The 17,702-nt window shown below is 38.7% G+C and overlaps 1 protein-coding gene across 2 annotated transcripts in view; it reads left to right on the top strand.

The window, feature by feature from the left end:
- Positions 1 to 15,452: 15,452 nt before the first annotated feature.
- ZFPM2 (zinc finger protein, FOG family member 2) overlaps positions 15,453 to 17,702 on the top strand; it is a 307,159-nt gene continuing 304,909 nt past the window's right edge. Inside the window, exon 1 of one of the 2 annotated variants that reach the window (XM_040068921.2) lies at positions 15,453 to 15,895. In XM_040068921.2, the coding sequence (XP_039924855.1) occupies positions 15,856 to 15,895 (40 nt within the window). In that variant the 5' untranslated portion in view covers positions 15,453 to 15,855. The remainder of the gene's footprint in view (positions 15,896 to 17,702) is intronic. The other variant, XM_058421801.1, reaches the window with a different exon arrangement.

The following is a 17,702-nucleotide window of genomic DNA, read 5'->3' as shown; positions in this document are numbered from 1 at the left end:
GGATTGTCTTCCTTTCAAGGCACTGATCCCTCAGTGCTATCTTAGCTGCCTGGAAGGTCTGGCTCAGGCTGTGACTTTGAGTTTCCTGTTCCTCTGCTGTAGAGCCAAGGGCAGGCAGAGGTTGGTTGATTTACCTTCTCATATGCATGTAGGAGAACATAGATACAAGGCACACCATAAAAAGCCAGAAGGCTCAGAACTTGTGTTCTTGTTCAGTTTAACATAGGACTTTTCAAATTCTCTTGAATGGAAATAAAAATCTGCTTTGGTTTTGAACAGAAATTCCCAGTTTCTACTAAAAGTGAAAAAAAATCTTCAGAGAAATTAACATACCACATATATTTGGAGTCAAATGACCTGGACATAAGAGCAATGTTTTCCTTTTCAGCTTCCCCTTGAGTGCTTCCATGCAGTCTCCTCAGTGTCATCAATGTGCTGAAATATGCTATAATCACTGTTTTCCACTATTTAATGGTCAGCATACACATGAGCTTTTCTCGTAGCACAGAGAATAGCACAGTCACTCTATATTGTAACATTGGAAAATTAAAGCTCATTTTCCCTGAAAAACATAAAACTGACTACAGTTTACTATATGCAAAAAACAAATTACCAAAGGAAGAAAAATATTTTTTGTTTCTTTTATAATCTTGTTCAGGTATATTTCTTTTAAAGGGTGCTTGCAATTTCAGGGTAGAAATGGGCTTTTGAAATTGTCTTACTTTCCAACACTGTATGCCAATATGTTGTCTTTTCCTGTTATTCTCAGCTTGGGGGCTGTATGAAAAAAGTAAAATCAGACTACAAATCAATCTCCAGAAAATGAAAATATTCTATTTTTGTAATTTGAGATAGATGGTATTTGTAGAGAAAACAACCCATTCTCATTAAGAATGAGATTTAGTTTTACTTTTTCACACTGAAATAGAACCTTAACCCTTGATCAATCCCACAGAAATAACTTTATTTTGTTAATGTTCAATGTGAGACCCTGACCCCACTGAAGTAAATGGCAGAGATTCCATTAACTTCATAAGAGTCAGATTAATTCCTGATCTCCTTGGCTATTAGAGTCTGTCCTGGCATCTACCTAGCAGCATAAGAAAGTAAAGTACCATCATAGAAAAGGATTATGTACCTTTGATGAGCATCATGTCATTTGGTAATACACAGAATTTAAATCATATAGTAAAGATTAATAATCATTATCATATACCAGATTCTTGTCTTTGTGCTCACCTTTATTGACCTTCACACGTATGACATCTTTCTAGAACATAATTTCCAGCAAGTGCTAAGGTTTAACTCATGCCTGCTTAAATTCACCTTGTTAGCAGCTGCAGTATTGTTTAATATTAGGGTTAGCATTAGAGGAGGGAAGCTGATTAGGGACACGTGTTTGGAAAAGGAATTCTGTGGAAGGGAATACTCCTCTTCAGGAACTGTTTACTGTTCTCTTTTATGAAGGGTGGTTTCTATTGCAGTGGAAATGATGGATTAGTTTTGTTTGCGGAAACTTGTGAACTTCCATTGTTCAGGGGTCTGCAGTGCAGGACAAGCAGACAAGTGGAGGCAGTTGGCTGCGAGACAAAGGAAAGTTTTGCTGGAGGACTCACTTGGAAATGATGATTCCAGGAAGTGAAATTTTGGCTTAGTTCAAGTTGTGATGAGATTAAGATTTACATTCATTAAAATTCCTTTGCAAGTTGTGGATAGGCAAGTGAGTTTAAGCACTGATACCTTGCAAGTGGACGTTCAGCAAATATCAAACTGCTGTTATGGCACCTTCTTTAGTGGCAAAAATGTATTATAACATAGTGGGGGAAAGAATAAAGTTTGTTGGTGCAGTATAGGCTTAAACATGATCCAATATAATGCAGCATTTAACTCATCATTCTCTATTTTGTTTTATCCTGTGAGACAATAAGAAACAGCCCAGCAACATTTCTAGATACTAAACTCTTTAAGGGAAGGAATATGCCTCTTCGTGTGCACTTTGAAGTGCCTCCTTCATAAAGAACTTTGGTTCTTTATGAACTGTAGTAATAACAATCATTTATTGCTATGCAGTGTGGTCTGGTTTCCAGTTTACATCCAGTATGATTGGTTGTGCTGTGTCGCTGTCCTGTTCATCACTTCTCACCTTGCACTTACATGCAACTTCTATTATGGTTATTTTTAGAATACATGAGGCACTCAAATAACATGATTACAAGTGTGGAACAACAGCTTAGGAAACAGATAGGAGGATAGTTCACAGAAAGAAGCAACATACTGCACCTAAGCTGTGCAAGATCAAACCTGACACTGTAAAATCAAAGAGAGAGGGTTTAATAGAAAAATAATGTGATGAGATTATGACTCCTCCTTTTTTAAAGCTGAGTTTGTGGATGTATTAAAAAAAGTCTGTATACATGTGTGTGTATCTAGATAGGCAATTTATGTCTGTAAACACGCACATTTGGGATGTGTGTTTATGTGTGTTTATGTGTGTGTGTGTTTTACAAAATACTTAGAAAATCGTGTGCTGCAGGAAACAAAACAACCAACTGAAAGGTCCTATAATAATGTTTTACATTTCTGGAGAGAGTAAAATGACCATCAGTTTCCCTTTCAGGGAATCTGAGCAATCTTCATAAAAAGCCTCATTTTCTGTCAGCTTCAGGAATTACATATATTTACATGCATTCAGACAGTTTGTGATGCCTGGAGGCAATGAGTATCAGGGAGAGGAGCAGTGTGGAATGCTCTCCCAGCACTGGCTGACAGAGGGTACTGAGTGTTTTGTTCCAGTTGTCAGTTTTTAGAGCACCCCTGCGATTTCTCCAGCTTCGTGCTGAAGGCTGTCTTATCGCCAGGATGGTGCTGAGATGGTGGAGGCATAAAAGAATCTTTATCTCCCATCTTTACTTCAGTGTAGCAGAGGAATGAGCCCAATATAATATGACCACTACAGGTAAAGTTTGTAAGTCTGTGTTTCTCAAGGTATCGACCTTTTATGATGCCTATCATGTACCAAGTAATGAAGAAATTTTGCATCAGATATAATTATTACCCCTAATTACTTTCTTCTGTTGAATCAAATTGGTCTGTCAAAAATGCTACAATAATACTTTGCTTGAAAAAAACATACATTTTGCTTTTAACTGAAGCAAATTTTAAAATTATTATAACGTTTCCTATCACAGGTACTCTTTACTATATTCCTTCTCTGAAAATGCTTGTTTGCCCTAAACCTGTTAGATTGTCTATATTCACTTCTGCTGATGGCTATCACAGTCGGAAACTTTAGTCTCGGGTCAATTTTACTTACAGTCAATATAGTCTCATTTATTTTTGGTTTCATCGTTTAACATTCCTTTTACATGCTCCTTCATTTGGCTCACATTTCTCTGATCATATTAGGTCAAGGTGTGTATACAACACTCTAACATCCAATGGGACTCCGCATAAAGCACTGGCTGGAGGTTTTATATTTTGCCAAAGAGCATAAACTTATTATTACATGTGTTGATGTTACATTACATCTCTCAGAGTAAGAAAATGTAGTAAGACATTATTCTAAATAAAGAAACTCTACCCCTGTGGATTTTAATTGATTTTTAATCATTAAGGCTTGATATTTAAGCCAATGTACACCTCTAAAATAGTTTTAACACTGTGAAGCAATGTAATTTTCACCTAAAACTTTTAATTTCAATTTTACTTCAAGAGGGATTGCTACAGGTCTTAAATAGTTGCCAGAGATATCCATGATGAGGTAACATCTGGATGAAATTTGATGTTTTAAGAAAATAACAAATATTAAGTAAAATTACTCAGCCTGAAAGAGATGAAGGACCAGCCTTCTATATAATCTTTAATTTTAATTATTATTTTGGAGAATTTGTAGTTATTGAGAGCAGAGAACATGGAATAGGGTATAAGAATTCCAGGTCTACTGCTTAGAAGCTCATAGAATAATGTAGTCAGTAAAGAGGTGTCTGGGGACGTTGGTTGACAAGGTCAAGTGGTTGGATTTAATCAAATTCATTTTGTAGCTGGAGATTTAGTCATGGTTATAAGACAGAGAAGACATCTCAAATAAGGAAGCCTAACAAGAAAGCAATACATCATCTGCATGAAGTGAAATATATTGCTCAGACATTTAGCTTCATGTCAGAACTAAAGTAAAGTTTTGGAAGTACAATTCTAGCATGGGCTATTTAAATACAAGTGATAATGTAAAGCAGTTGTACATTTTTAGTGATATTGTGGATCTCTGGTAGCAGTAAAAAAACATTATTGCTACTGGGATACACTGATATCATAAACTGATTCAGGACAAAGATCAGTATTTCATTACCAGTTTCAAAGTTTGTATTGTTCTAACGAAAGGAACTGGTTTTCAACACCTACAGCCATATGGAAGATGGCTGATTTAAGGCAGATTTGGCATAGGTTTTACACGGAGTTGCTCTCTGACTTTCTTATGCTGTTTGAAAATGGAAGAGACTGCAGGAGCTCAGCTGCAGAAACAGAAACTGAGCTGTCTCATAGAGCATTGCTCATTACCTCAATTCAAAATTCAGATCATATGAAATGTTTGAAGTTCTGAGCTTTGTATGAGTTACCAAATTTTGGAACAGATAGCCTGAAATTGTGATGATATCAAGATCTGCAATCCTCCCAGAGAACAGGGGGATTTGTTATGAATCACTGATCAATAATTGTTCCTGGTCTAAAATTGGAACCAGAGTTGCTGTGTGTCATAAAGGACATCCTCTGGTGTTTTAGCTTTTTTAATAGGTTCATTTAGTATATGCATGTCTTTGTGTTCTAAGAACAACTTGTTACAAATGCTTTGCTCTGAATTTTAAATATCTGAATGAGTTATTTCAACTTTTCTTGCATTCAAGACACTATATTCAATACATAGGTATTTAAAAAAAATGCATACAACCCAAATTGAAATAATAAAAGTAAAGAAAATAGATTAAAGCTGTGTATTTTCATAGAATGGAAATTTCTTGGAATTAAAGGCTCTAGGAATAGGTCTATCCAATTATATTACCCAGTCCAAAGGCAGGAAATTTAGGTCAATTTTTTTTATATATATATATATAAAAAACCTGAATTTTTAAGCTATAAATGAAAATGCTTCAACTTTTAAAAATTTATTTTCATAATGTAAAATCTACCATGACAGCAATTTAGGCATTTCGTTGATTAGAAGACTAAACTTCCCATTCTAGAAGTTTATGCCACTAGACCTTCAATATTATCTGTTACTGAATATTTTTTCCAAGTGTGATCTCCCAGAGCTATTGTGGTCATAGTAAAATACACTCGTTTCTCATCAGCACTACTCATAAGCCATTCCTCAGGTTATCTAACTTTCTTTAATTTCCTGGAATTTATTTTTTTTCATGCTACAGTGCACAGGATCAAGGTTAAAATCCTAGGACAAGGAGTTAGGAGTAAGAACAAGAGAGATATATTGACAAATACTGAAGAGACTATGAAAGGTAGATGACAGAACCACGTAAGTAAGTGAATAGGAATTGAAAATAATTGCACAAGGTAAGTAATTGGAAAAATAAGGCATAGTCATCAATATTTTTCTGTCTTTCAAATGATCAAAGCTTTGGTTTCATGAGATAGAAACTGATGGTTCTTCCTTTAGGTCCCACGTCTTGCATCCAGAGCCTTTTTTCTAACTCCCCAGGCAGAATGATTGGTTGGAGGACAATTAAATAGGTCCATTGCTGTTTGTGGTGTTAAACTGAATGTTGCAGGTCCACAGCTCTTCTGGCAGCATGATTAGAGATAAAATATGTTAAAATTTACTAATTAGGGGTGATTTAAGAGTAAGAGAAATGCTAATTTCATATAAGTACTGGCTGGCAATCTTCTACACAATAAATGCATACAGGGAAAGATTCACAACCCACATTTTGGCCAAGATAATCAAAGCTCATTTGAGCTCACCTGCAACGGGGTTCCTAAAAACAACTAAGGACACATCTGAGTAGGACTTCAATTTTTAAACCATTTGATAGTTACGCCACTGGTTTTCTTCTGTACATTTTGAAATATTTTGTATTTTAAGAGACACGGGTTAGCCATATAGATGTTGGTATATCCACATTATGAAGCAGTGAACAAAATAAAAACTGGGTGCTTCAAATGCTTACCACCAAGCCCCAAACTTTTACACTTGCTTATGGTGATATTCTCTATGGCCCAGAACACCTCAAACCGTAAGTAGTCCCAAAGCCATAACGTGTCCTACTGCCACACAGATTTTATGATATAAATTAATTTCTACTATAAGTGTTATAGCATAAATATAAATCAATACTTCTGGTATTAATCAGCTGAGACTGTCTTAAAAAATGAATTCATAATATTACACTTTTTTCAGTTGATCTATGCAAGGTAATCATACAAAATCCAAACCCTGTTTGATGTTTAGATATTGTACTGAGTTTTAATGTAATATTTAAATGAGTAACTACTCAAAATTGTCACTCTCTAATTTTGAAGAAATTTTATACTTTGCACAACTGAAAGATATTAGAAAAAAGTACATATTTGGACATTTTATTATTAATTATTTCAGTAGTCTACCTCTACTTATCAATGGCTCAAACAATATTTTTCACATTACAGGAAAAAAAACCAAAAACTTAAGAACCCTTTAGAATAGCAATTATCTTGTTTTATCGTCACAAGAAGATGCATTCTGGGAAGCAGAAAATACAGCCTATAAACCAGATGTCCAAGTACCATACATATTAGGAGGAAAGAAAATATGGAAATATCCATGAGTATAATGATAGGAATAATGACAAAAAGAAAAAAAAAAAAAAAGAAAAAAGAAAAAAGAAAAAAGAAAAAAGAAAAAAGAAAAAAGAAAGAAGAAAAAAGAATAAAGGAAAAAGAAAAAAGAAAAAAGAAAAAAGAAAAAGAAAAAAGAAAAAAGAAAAAAAAAAGAGTTTGATTTAATAATTATTTTGAAAGAGGTAAATTTTCTATTCTGTCATCCTAAAATTCCAAGAAATAACTTGGACCCTCATATACTTGATACACAAGCTAAAATGATGGATTAAGGAAATGGTGCTATTTGGAAGCAAAGTGGTGATAAAGCAAAGGAAGCAGTGCTATTAATGATGTAACAAAAGTAAGAATGTGACGTGTGTCTGTCTTCAAAATAATACAAAATTTCTTCATTAATAATTCCTGTCTGTAATTCAGGAATTGGATGAGAATGAGCAAAATATACAAAATTTTGCTTTTTTTGTTTGCACCAGTCCTACAGAGTGAGTGAAAGGGAATTTAAAGCAAGTGCAAAACCACATTGAATAAATAAGCTCATCTGTGGCTATTTGAGTCTATTTGATGTAATTCACCATTACATTAGCCAGAAAGTGGCCACAGGAACAACTCTAGGGAAAGGATCATTTAATCATTGAAAAAAAATCTCTCTAAAATTTTGTTGGTCAATGTCCATAAAACAGGAAAATACAAGCAGGTATATATGATCCATATATTAGATTGTTTTGTGCTCATTATAGAAATCCTTTCAAATAATGGGAAGCTGATTTGAATGAAACAAGCTCTATACACAAATAAACTCATATATCTGACAGCTTTACTTAGTTGCTTACGTCAAAGTATAATGTGTGCAATGTAATTTTTTTTATGACTGGAGAACACTACTCAGTTGTATTGATTAAAATGATTCTATGAAATTGAGAGCAACTTTCTCCTTTGGGTTCTTGATGGGAAAAGGCTAGGGAGTGATTATACGTCAGCACTTTTATTTGGAGAGCTTCCACCTTAATCCTTTTAAAATCAGTGGTTGGGAAACAATCATGAACTCTGATTTTTTCCTTTTTATGCTGGTATAATTCCTATCAGCATTGGTCAAAGGATTGTCTCTAGAGCAACATTTTTGGAACCAGCTTAATTCAAAATTTAATGTCAATTTTCAAGAGGGATTAAAAAGGAAGACTGAAAAGAATTACAACCCTACTTTTACATTTTAAAGTGCTACATGAATTTTTGGATGTTACTTGTGGATTTTAGAAGGAGAGAGGAATTTGAACTAATTTTTTTTGTGAGCAGGTATAATATTAAGGAGATGAATATAATGCCAATAATGCATTTAAATCAGCCAACTTTGAGAACAATTTAGCTTTGCTGTGTTGTAAAGTGGGCTACTAAAAATCCTGTAAGTTTTCTCAAAAAGAATATGGGGTTACGAAACACTGAGGGAAACTGTACTTTCCCTTTGTTGTTCAGTCCACTGGACTATTATATTTTTCACTTATATTCTAACTTTGCTGTGCAAAGCATCTGGTTCTGAAGGTAGAAAACATTGGGGTGGCGGGTGTCACACTTTCAAAAGACTGCACGGGAAGATTTCCTTTCTAATGTAGTCAATTCTATTTATAGGGTAAAGGCAAAAATTGAAGGGTTGCATAAATTATGAACACCCCCTTAATAACCCAAAACATGTCCATACTGCTGAGAGGAGCCTAAAATCTCAAAAAGAGAGTCTATGCTGGCATACACTTTGAAGTTTCTATATATATTCCTATTCATGACGATGATGCATAGTTTTATATATACCTCAAAGGGGTAAACAATACCAGTTCTGATACATACAGAGGACAATTTATGCAACTGCTCTGGGGGGGGGAAGTTTCATTTGCCCGATATGAGGGACAGATAGGACACAAGTACCAATGACACCATATACTCTACCAGCTATCACTGTGCATTTGTGTAAGAACATCTATTCAATAAATATACTGCAGAAGAAAAACATGCTGAAAAAGAGTAAGAGTTAATGCCATAATGGTAAACTGGTACATGTTACTTATAGATATTTATACTTGATACTAGATACTTAATGATACTTACAGAGGAATCGCAATATACATTTCCAGTTTTCTATTTTTAATGTCTTGATCATGCTTTTATGAATATTGTTGAGATGCTGGTGTGTATGAAACCTCCCCCACTGGAACTGGGCAAACTGAGATTTCCACAGCACCTAATTTGGCAAGAGCAGAGACAATAGTTTCCAAAATAAGTGTTACGTAACAGTTACAGAAGAAGACCAAGGAGAAAATGCTATTTTACTTCAAACCCTGCATCTAGTGACTTTATACTCAAGTCACTACTTTATGAGGCTTGCACTCTGAAGTCATAAACAGTAATTTGGCAATTTTAATGTTATTTTTTCAGTGTTAAGCTATGTCTACATGAAGTACTGCTGTTAGCTTATCTAAAAAAAAAGAAATTAAGATAGAAATAAAGATTTTTAAAGCACTACAGCTGCTCATTCCCTTTCCCCTGTTTCTTCTATTCTACTATTCCTTAACTTTCCTTCATTTTTCTCATATCTTATTCTGAACTCCTGCCTCTCTGGGCTTATAAGCTTCAAGAAAGTTCATGCTACATTATTTTTTGCATGTCTGAGCAAGGTGCCTCTCTCAGAAGCCCAGGCTGTACAGTGTTACAACTGTGCTAAGAGTAGCATGTTCATGGGGAGAAGTAACAGAACTGGCCTCTGAAGGCCACAAACATGCCAAAACAGTAAGTTACTGCTGATGTGGGCTGCAGTCTTGCTACTGGCAGAAATCTGCAATGTGGTGTGGGATTATATATGTTTCAATACGTTTCTAAGTTTTCAGTAGCCATCTGTAAGCAGTGGGGTGAATGGGCTTCATTTCAGACAACCAAGGCATCCAGGAATATTCCCTCACAGGACACTGCTCCTTCCATCCCATGCTCCAGACGCTGCCATATGCGTGATACAATATCTTGTTGAGAACATGCATGGGTATTTTCAGCTTTGCTCACAAAGACTTCTCTAGCTACGCCACACCTACTGAATTTTCTTTTCCAGCTGAAAGCACAGCACATGACAGGTTAGCTTGTGCAACTCAGTTTTGCAGTAGCATCTTGCTGATACTGAGATATATGTTTTCCTATAAGGAAAGCATAGATGTTAAAATTAGGAGCTGAGTTCTATGTATAATTTTTCAGAAAGAAATGAAATATTTTTTCCAGGCATTACTACAATCCTGTGCAGTGAAAAAGAAGTATTTTTACATTATTATCTCAACAATGCAGATCAGCATCTCCACAATGAAGATCATGGCTATTCTGTGATTCTGGTTCAAAGTTGCCCAAAATGTCTAAGCAGTTTGGCAGACTATCATTTCGTTCATCTATGAGATTACCTGAGCAATATCAAGAGAGCATCCAGTGAGAAAATGAACAATAATCTTTGCCATTATTTTTGGATAACAAGATATAAATTTTAATGTGAGATGAAAAGTATCTTGCATAACTGAACTATCAAAAGAGATCAGTGATTTCTGCTCTAAATAAATACATGAAAAGAGACAGCAAACTGACACCATGAAAAAGCTAAGCTTTGCACCAACCAAAATTTAACTCAAGTTCAGATAATACCCTTTTCAGGAAAAGTGTGCTTAGGAATCCAGAAAGTTTCTGAGGTCACCATTTATTTCTGTGCTATTCTTCCCTCTCCATATGTAGTGGGCATGGGTTTTTGCCTCTAAAAACTGGCAGATCTCCCAGAATGGATGCAAAGGTCTGGACTATCAATGTGAAGTCTGACTCAGCACTGATTTCAGCACTCTGTGAGTCTGGCTTCCCTCATTGCTGCATCCATTGAAATCCTGTGGCCAGGAACTTCACTGTAGGGTTGTGATAATTCCTAGGGAGCAGAGCATTTCACCAAAAAAATGTAGTAGCAATTTGGTTCTAACTTGCCTACAGGACTGGTTGAAAGGGCAGCTCATATCCACCCATTCTGGTCTCATCCACTCTCTTTGGAGATTCTCAGATCTTCTGGAGGTTCCTTTGTGTGTGAGGAGTCTGCTTTGCAGCATTTTTTCCTATATGTCATCTAGAAACACATTGGTGGAGTTTTTTCTTCATTATTTCAAAAGCCTGAGGAAGCTTTACTTCTAAATTCAAAGCTCAGACTGATCATCCATCAGCTGCGCAGAGATATATTTAGGTCTATTTTCTTGCTGTCTTAGAAGAAATGTATGTCTGGCATGACCACACAGAAAATCTACACATTATGAAATGAGAATAAACTGTAGATTTTTCCAAGAGCTGGGAAAAGTGTGAATTGTCCCATATTCATGCTAGCAGGTTATTCTGGGTTGTAACAATTTCCTGCTCAGTCTAGTAAGTCTCAGTTAAGTACTGCACTATTGACCAATGAAAAAGAGGAATAAAATTCTAAAAAGCTATGTCATGTACTCTTTCTAATGCTCTAAGTGTAAAATACTTGGGAAAATACCAGCTTTTTCTTTTTTCATTAAGAATCAAACACTATGATTAAGATCATGGAAAAATCCAAGTCCTTACTATGGAAATAGCAGCCTAAGAACCCAGCAGAGAATATGCAATTATATTTTTAACATTACACATTCTTATTTGGTGTTATTAATAGTCAGAACTTGGTTATGTATACAACACAAAAACTAAGCATATTTTCTTCCAAACTCAGTTGCTGCCTAAATGCCATGGTATCTTCACTATACAGCAGTATCTTTGCATACAATCTGTGTCCAGATTTATGTGAGAATTTAATTTCCTCAGTGTACATTTTTTTTTTTTAAGGGAAAAAAAAAAAAAAGGGGAAGTCCATAATTGCTACTCAAGAGATTTATTCTGCTTCTGAGAAAATATTTCAATATTTTCGTATTTCCTCCTTTCAATGAGAGAATTGAAAGATTGTTCTCAGAATCATTAAGTTTTCTCCAAAGAAGGACACTGTTTTTAAAATTATGCATATTATCTATGTGTAAGAAAGTTGATAACACTTGAAGATCACAAAATCTAAGCTGCACTTTTTCTAGTTCCTTTGCCAGAATATAGGCATTTTAAGACTTTAAGTTTTAAACTGTGATAACCATTCAGTTAGAGGGTTTCTATAAACCTTGTAGAATCTTAGCAAGTATAGAGAGCTGGAAATGATGAAGTCCAAGGCAATGAAGAAGTGAGCCACTGTGGAGGTTATTTTCTTCTTCCTGAGATATTGTAATTAACTAAGAACATACATCTTCTGGACTGGTCCTGTGCCACCACTGGCTACCATTTTGGTTGAATAGATTTTAAACTAATCTTACTGCATCATTTCCTAATTATCTGTCTGTACCCTCAGCTTTTGGACAGATGGCCACCATTCCCTCAGTACAAAAAACTGGACACATTTTTTCCCTGCCCCCATGCTCGGATGCTGCAGCGGCCTCCTGGGACACTGGTGCCCTGGCCACGCTGGCAGAGCACTCCGAGAGCGCTGCCTGGTTGCTACAGGCAACATTCAACAGGTGAGTGCAAGAGCCAGTGAATGGTGCGGGCGCTGCAGCCTTGGTACGGACAACATCGAAACTTCATAGCACTTTCTATAGCAGTTCATAAAATTATGCTATTAGGCAGAGAGAGGTAATTTGTAAGATTTGAAAGATCTACTCTGAATGACTCTGCAGGTTAAATGCAAATGCTGGACACATTCTTGAGCCCTGAAGGAAAGCTATGCTGCTCCACTTGTGTTCACGCGACTCAAGCCCCTGCCACAGCAAAAGAAAGTGGCCTTGCCCACACATCTTATCAGAAACAGCTCCTGGTGAGCAGCACCGGAGCTTGGCCTAACAATAACACAGCGTCAGCAATCACGTGCGGAGCTCGAGCTGTTCTCTGGCCCAGCCTCAGCAACCACATACGGCCTGGTACAGATTTGCCTCATCTGGGATATACTACAGGCTACTTGCCCTGACAAAGAGAACGGGCAATTTCCACAAAGTATTAAAATATACTAAATAGGAATTCCTCTATAAATGAGAGAAAATGGCTCATTAGCTTACACCATTTCTTACATTAATGTAGCAGGCATATGTGTGTTTCTTTTTTGGCATTTCAAACAGCTTTTTTAACTTTAGGTAAATAGGTCGAAAATAACCTGAAATACATTGAAATGACTAAGTGTAATAGTCCTTTAAGAGATCAAACATGTCTCTGAATGGCCATAGAAATAATACAACTTTAAATGAACTCTCTTGAACTGATGAAGCAAAAAAATAGCCTTAATGACTCAGAATAGACAAAATATGTAACTAACATTACTATTTAAATATTAACAAAAGCAGGAGTCAGCACAAAAATTGTGTTATGTAATTTACCTTAAACAGAATTTAAGAATGAACACCTAGAGACTCCAGCATTGCTTCATTTTGCATTGCTGTTTATCACTTTCTTGTAACTGGTTTGTACCCCAAAAACTGTACTAACTTTTAAGTTACAGCGACAGTTTTACAACTTACAGTTAATATATTTTTCAAATGTTGGAAACAGATTACTCAACTTCATTCTTTAACATTTAAACAATGGCAGGTTTAAAGGCAGTATCTGTCAAATTGTCTTTGCAGACTAAAAACTGTGTGAGAGCCTCACAACAAAATAGAAAAATGTGGTCAACCTATATGACAGAAAAGACATTGCTATTTCTACTTGGGGAACCAGACTGCAGTTTAAGAGAGTTGAGAATGTTGAGAATGGATAAGAAAAAATATTAGCTTAAATTTGAAAGATGGGTATCTCATCCATGTAAGTCCCCTTTTGAGACTTGAGCTGTAACAAAACCATAGCAGAGCATTTCACTTGATGTATTCTTATCATGTTTATCTATTGCCATAGAATACCTTCCGGCAAACACTACCACTGTTACACTGGCAGTTAACCAAGAGCCTATACCTCTAGGAAAGAAATTGAAATACAAATTTGGCACACCACAATCACTTCAGCTAAACAGAAAACACTTATTGTATAATCAGATTCTTCAAAGTATCTGAACAACAACAAATGTTAAATATTGCTCATGGATGCCATCACAATTTTTTTTTAATAAAAAAGTGGTTTTGTAAATTCAGTTATCATTTACAAACACAATTTTCTAACAAAATAGGATGGAAAACTTTAGTGCATCACCATGTTAGAATTTCTGCTGCTTGCATGAAGACTTCTGCAATATTGCCCCCAGAAAATAACTGAATATGTCAAGAAATCAAGTAAAAAACTCCTTCTGTTGAGAGTATTTTGGCCACAGAGATAAGACTTAAAGCAATGTTTAACAGTTTACCTGAACATAAGTCCTACTAGTGAAGCTCTAAGAACACTTACTGATGTATTACATTCATGTGTCAGATCTAAAATATCTGGAAGCATAGTAATAGACATTTTAGTATCATATGTCCTTCCTTGGCATCCATGAAATCAGGCTGATTCTCTTTTGTTTGTATGGATTTTTTTTTCTCCCAGAATTTAAAAAAAGTTAGTGTTTGACAACGCTGTGAAGGTGGTAATGGGCGTGCAAAGCCTGGCAATGCACTGAGACACAGAGAGCACAGCCTGTTCATAGTGGGTCACTTACAGCTATACACATAAATGAGATTATTCAAGAACGTTCAAGAGAAATATTGTCAAAGGACACAGGCTGTAAACACGAGCATTGCTAGTAGTTTTAGCTTTGTCCAAATACTTAACTGGTGTCAGTAACGGAAGCGTCAAATTTCAGCTTCTACCGTGCAAGAAAAAATATTCACTATTATGACTGGTTAGAAAGGCGAAACTAACGAAGGCGGGGAAGTCACTTGGCCGGCTTGTGTCCCTCGCTCACCTACGAGTCAAAACCCGAGCACCCGGGGGCGCGGGGGGAGCGCGAACAGCGATGGCCGCACAGCCGGGACTCCTCAGGCTACCGCAGCTGAGTGCAAGCGGCCAGAGGACCGCAAGGGAAGGACGCTGGCAGCTCGCCCGTCCGTCCGTCCGTCCGTCCGTCGGAGCAAGCAGCGCCCCGAGCTCCGGCGGCAGCACCTGTGAGGCGCAGCGGGACCTCTCCGGCCGGAGGGGGCGGTGGGAAACCTGCCCTGGGCGCGGAGCCTTGGGCCGTGCGGGACCTCCCGGCCTGCGGCCAGCGCGGCGGGAAGCGCCCGCTCCTGCCGCGGGCAGCGCTGAGGCCGAGGCTGCGGATGGAACGTGGGGACATCGGCTGTGCCGGGACGCCCCGGGGAATCCCTGTGCGGGGCGGGGGACTCGCGCCGGCTGCCTGCTGTCACCGAGTTTCTTCGTCAGCCGTGCCTCTTTCAGGAAAGTTGCGGCTCTCGCCGCCACCAGAAGCCCTGGCAGCACCGGGACAATTGAAGCCTCCCGCCTCGACATCCCGTGCCCCAGAGGCAGGAGGCGATTTGCATGCGGACTTGTCGCTGGTAGTAGCCACTGCCCGTCAAGCCTGACGGACAAACGCCCCCCGCTTTCCGCCCCCCCGTCTCGGAAAGCCCCTCCCCCGCCCCCTCCCTCGCCGGCACCTCCTGCCGCCTGTCAGTCGGAGCGGAGCGCGGCGCGGGCAGTGGAGGCGGCGCGGCAACGGCAGAGAGCGGGCGGGAGAGGGAGAGAGAGAGCGAGGAGCCAGGCTCTCCCCTCCCTCTCTCCCTCCCTCCCTCTCTTCCTTCCTCCTCTCTCCCTCCCTCTCTCGCTCCTTCCCCTGCTCCCTCCCTCCGCTCTTTCTGCTTCTCTCTCCCCTCATTCTCGCTCTCCGTCTCGCCCACCCCGATCTCCGTTTCTCTTCCCCTCTTCCTCCGTCACGCGCGCACACACTCTTTCCCTTCTCGTTGTTTTTTTGTCATTTGACTTTGCATCTCAAGGCGGCCGGACGGTTCTATGAATCCCGTCTGTTGATCTGTCACCCTCCCTCCACCCCCGTCCCCTCCCAGCTCCACTCCTGTACCTGGAGCAAGGCAGGAGCGGCAGCCGAGCAGCATGTCCCGAAGGAAACAGAGCAAACCCAGGCAGATCAAACGTAAGTTTCCTGAGGGGGGCTCCCTCTAACATACTTTTATTTATCTCGTTCTTGGGAGACGCGAGAGAGGTGGCTGTGGGGAGCAGTAGGGGGGTCCGGAGTACGGACCGATGATGAAACTTCGCCAGAGAGGCTGAGGATGGGGAGAGAGAAAGGGGACGTGAGCGAAAGCCGGGAGCTGCTCCGATGCGGGTTGAGCAGGCTCCTCACTGTCTCTGTTTTATTCGCTCCTTCGGAGCTCGTGCTGCCGCCCCGTAGTCTGTTCAAACTATTGCTTCGTGTTTCGGAGTGGGATCGCTCATGTGTTTTCAAGTTGAACTAGCGCCGGGAGAGCACACAAACCAGCCTGCGATCACCGTCTCTTACCACTCAGCAACTTTCTGCGCCTATCGCGTGTGAACACACCCATGCCGAGCCTGGGCTGCAGTAAGTACCAGAGGATCGCAGAAACTGCGTGCGGGGAAAGACGAGCAAGTTCCCGCGGGGAGCCCGTGGCCAGCGCCGCGCCGGCAGCGGCCCCAGCGTCCCCCGGGCCCGCGCGGCTCCCCCGCCGCCCACGCCCCGCCGGGGCTCGCTCTGCGCCCGCTCGCCTTGGCCCTTTAGGGGCTTTAACACTCTTGAGCTGTTTTCTGTGCTGAGAAACAGGTGTGCTGAAGGCTTATAGTTGAAGATACGCTGCCTGGTAGTGCTCACAGTTCACTTCTCTTGCCTGTGACACACGACAGTCTTCACTCCATAAACTTTTTGTGCTTTAGTTTGTTCATCTGAACAAGTCTAGCTGTCGGGACTAAAAGAAGTGTCAGGCGTTTCCAAATAGGATCTATAAATAATTTTGTTATAAAGTCGGCGGCACTGGTCTGATATATTTTCATTGATGTTCTGTATTACAGAACTCCATTCAAAGTAACCATCATGGGACGTGGAGAAGCACTTTCCGTAGTATTTTCCTTATTGATTTCTGACTTCAGAATACTTATTGATAGCCCACTTCGGATGGAATATATATTGAATACTGGGCAAACTGATTTATAGAAGAAGAAAATAAGCTTCATGTTGAATAAGATTGCTCACTATAAGGTGTAAAGTAGTACTGGCTGAGAATCCCTGCTTTGTAGAAATTATCTTTTTACCTGATAAATACAAATAAGCATTATAGTTCTAGTTTTCAGTTCAGTGAAGTAGCTTAATATACGGTTGAAACTTTTTGTGATGTATTTTTGAGTTGAATGTAATTTTGTGAATCAAGAAACTTTGATTTCCTTTGGAAATTGACATTCCCAAATAAATGTGCCATGTGCTTTGAAACTTACGCCTATCTTATTTACTATTAATTTAAACGGTGCTGTTAGTTCTTTAAAATTGTGCATTTTATGTGATGTGATTATGAACATTATTTAGAAAGATTTTCTAGCCTGTGATTGATGTGTTGATTGTTAATAAATAATGCAGATTTTTTGTGTGGCATAAACCTCATCATCTGATTTTGGTTTTGCATACTTTATCATTCTCATTTATCTGTCTCTTCCTCTCCATGGCTGAAAAGTGCTTGCAGGGGTTTTCAGGTACTGTACTGCAGGCACAAGTCACAAAGCATTCTGTGGCTTTGCTGTATGGCAAAATGCTGAAGGTGATAAAGCAGAAATTTATTTTTCACAATCAGGTGCAGTATAGTGGTTTGCATGTGTATGTTTTCATATATGCAACAATGCAAGTACGTCCAAAAGTGTATGTAGAAAGTGTGTAACCGTATTTGAATAGTGTTTACAGAAGACTTTATTTACACATGCTTTTAATTGCTGGAGTATGT

The sequence above is a fragment of the Hirundo rustica genome, chromosome 1, assembly GCF_015227805.2.
Source record: "Hirundo rustica isolate bHirRus1 chromosome 1, bHirRus1.pri.v3, whole genome shotgun sequence".
In the NCBI taxonomy this organism is placed as follows: Eukaryota; Metazoa; Chordata; class Aves; order Passeriformes; family Hirundinidae; genus Hirundo; species Hirundo rustica.
Note: the sequence above shows the minus strand (reverse complement) of the source record. Positions and strands in the feature narration are given on the sequence as shown.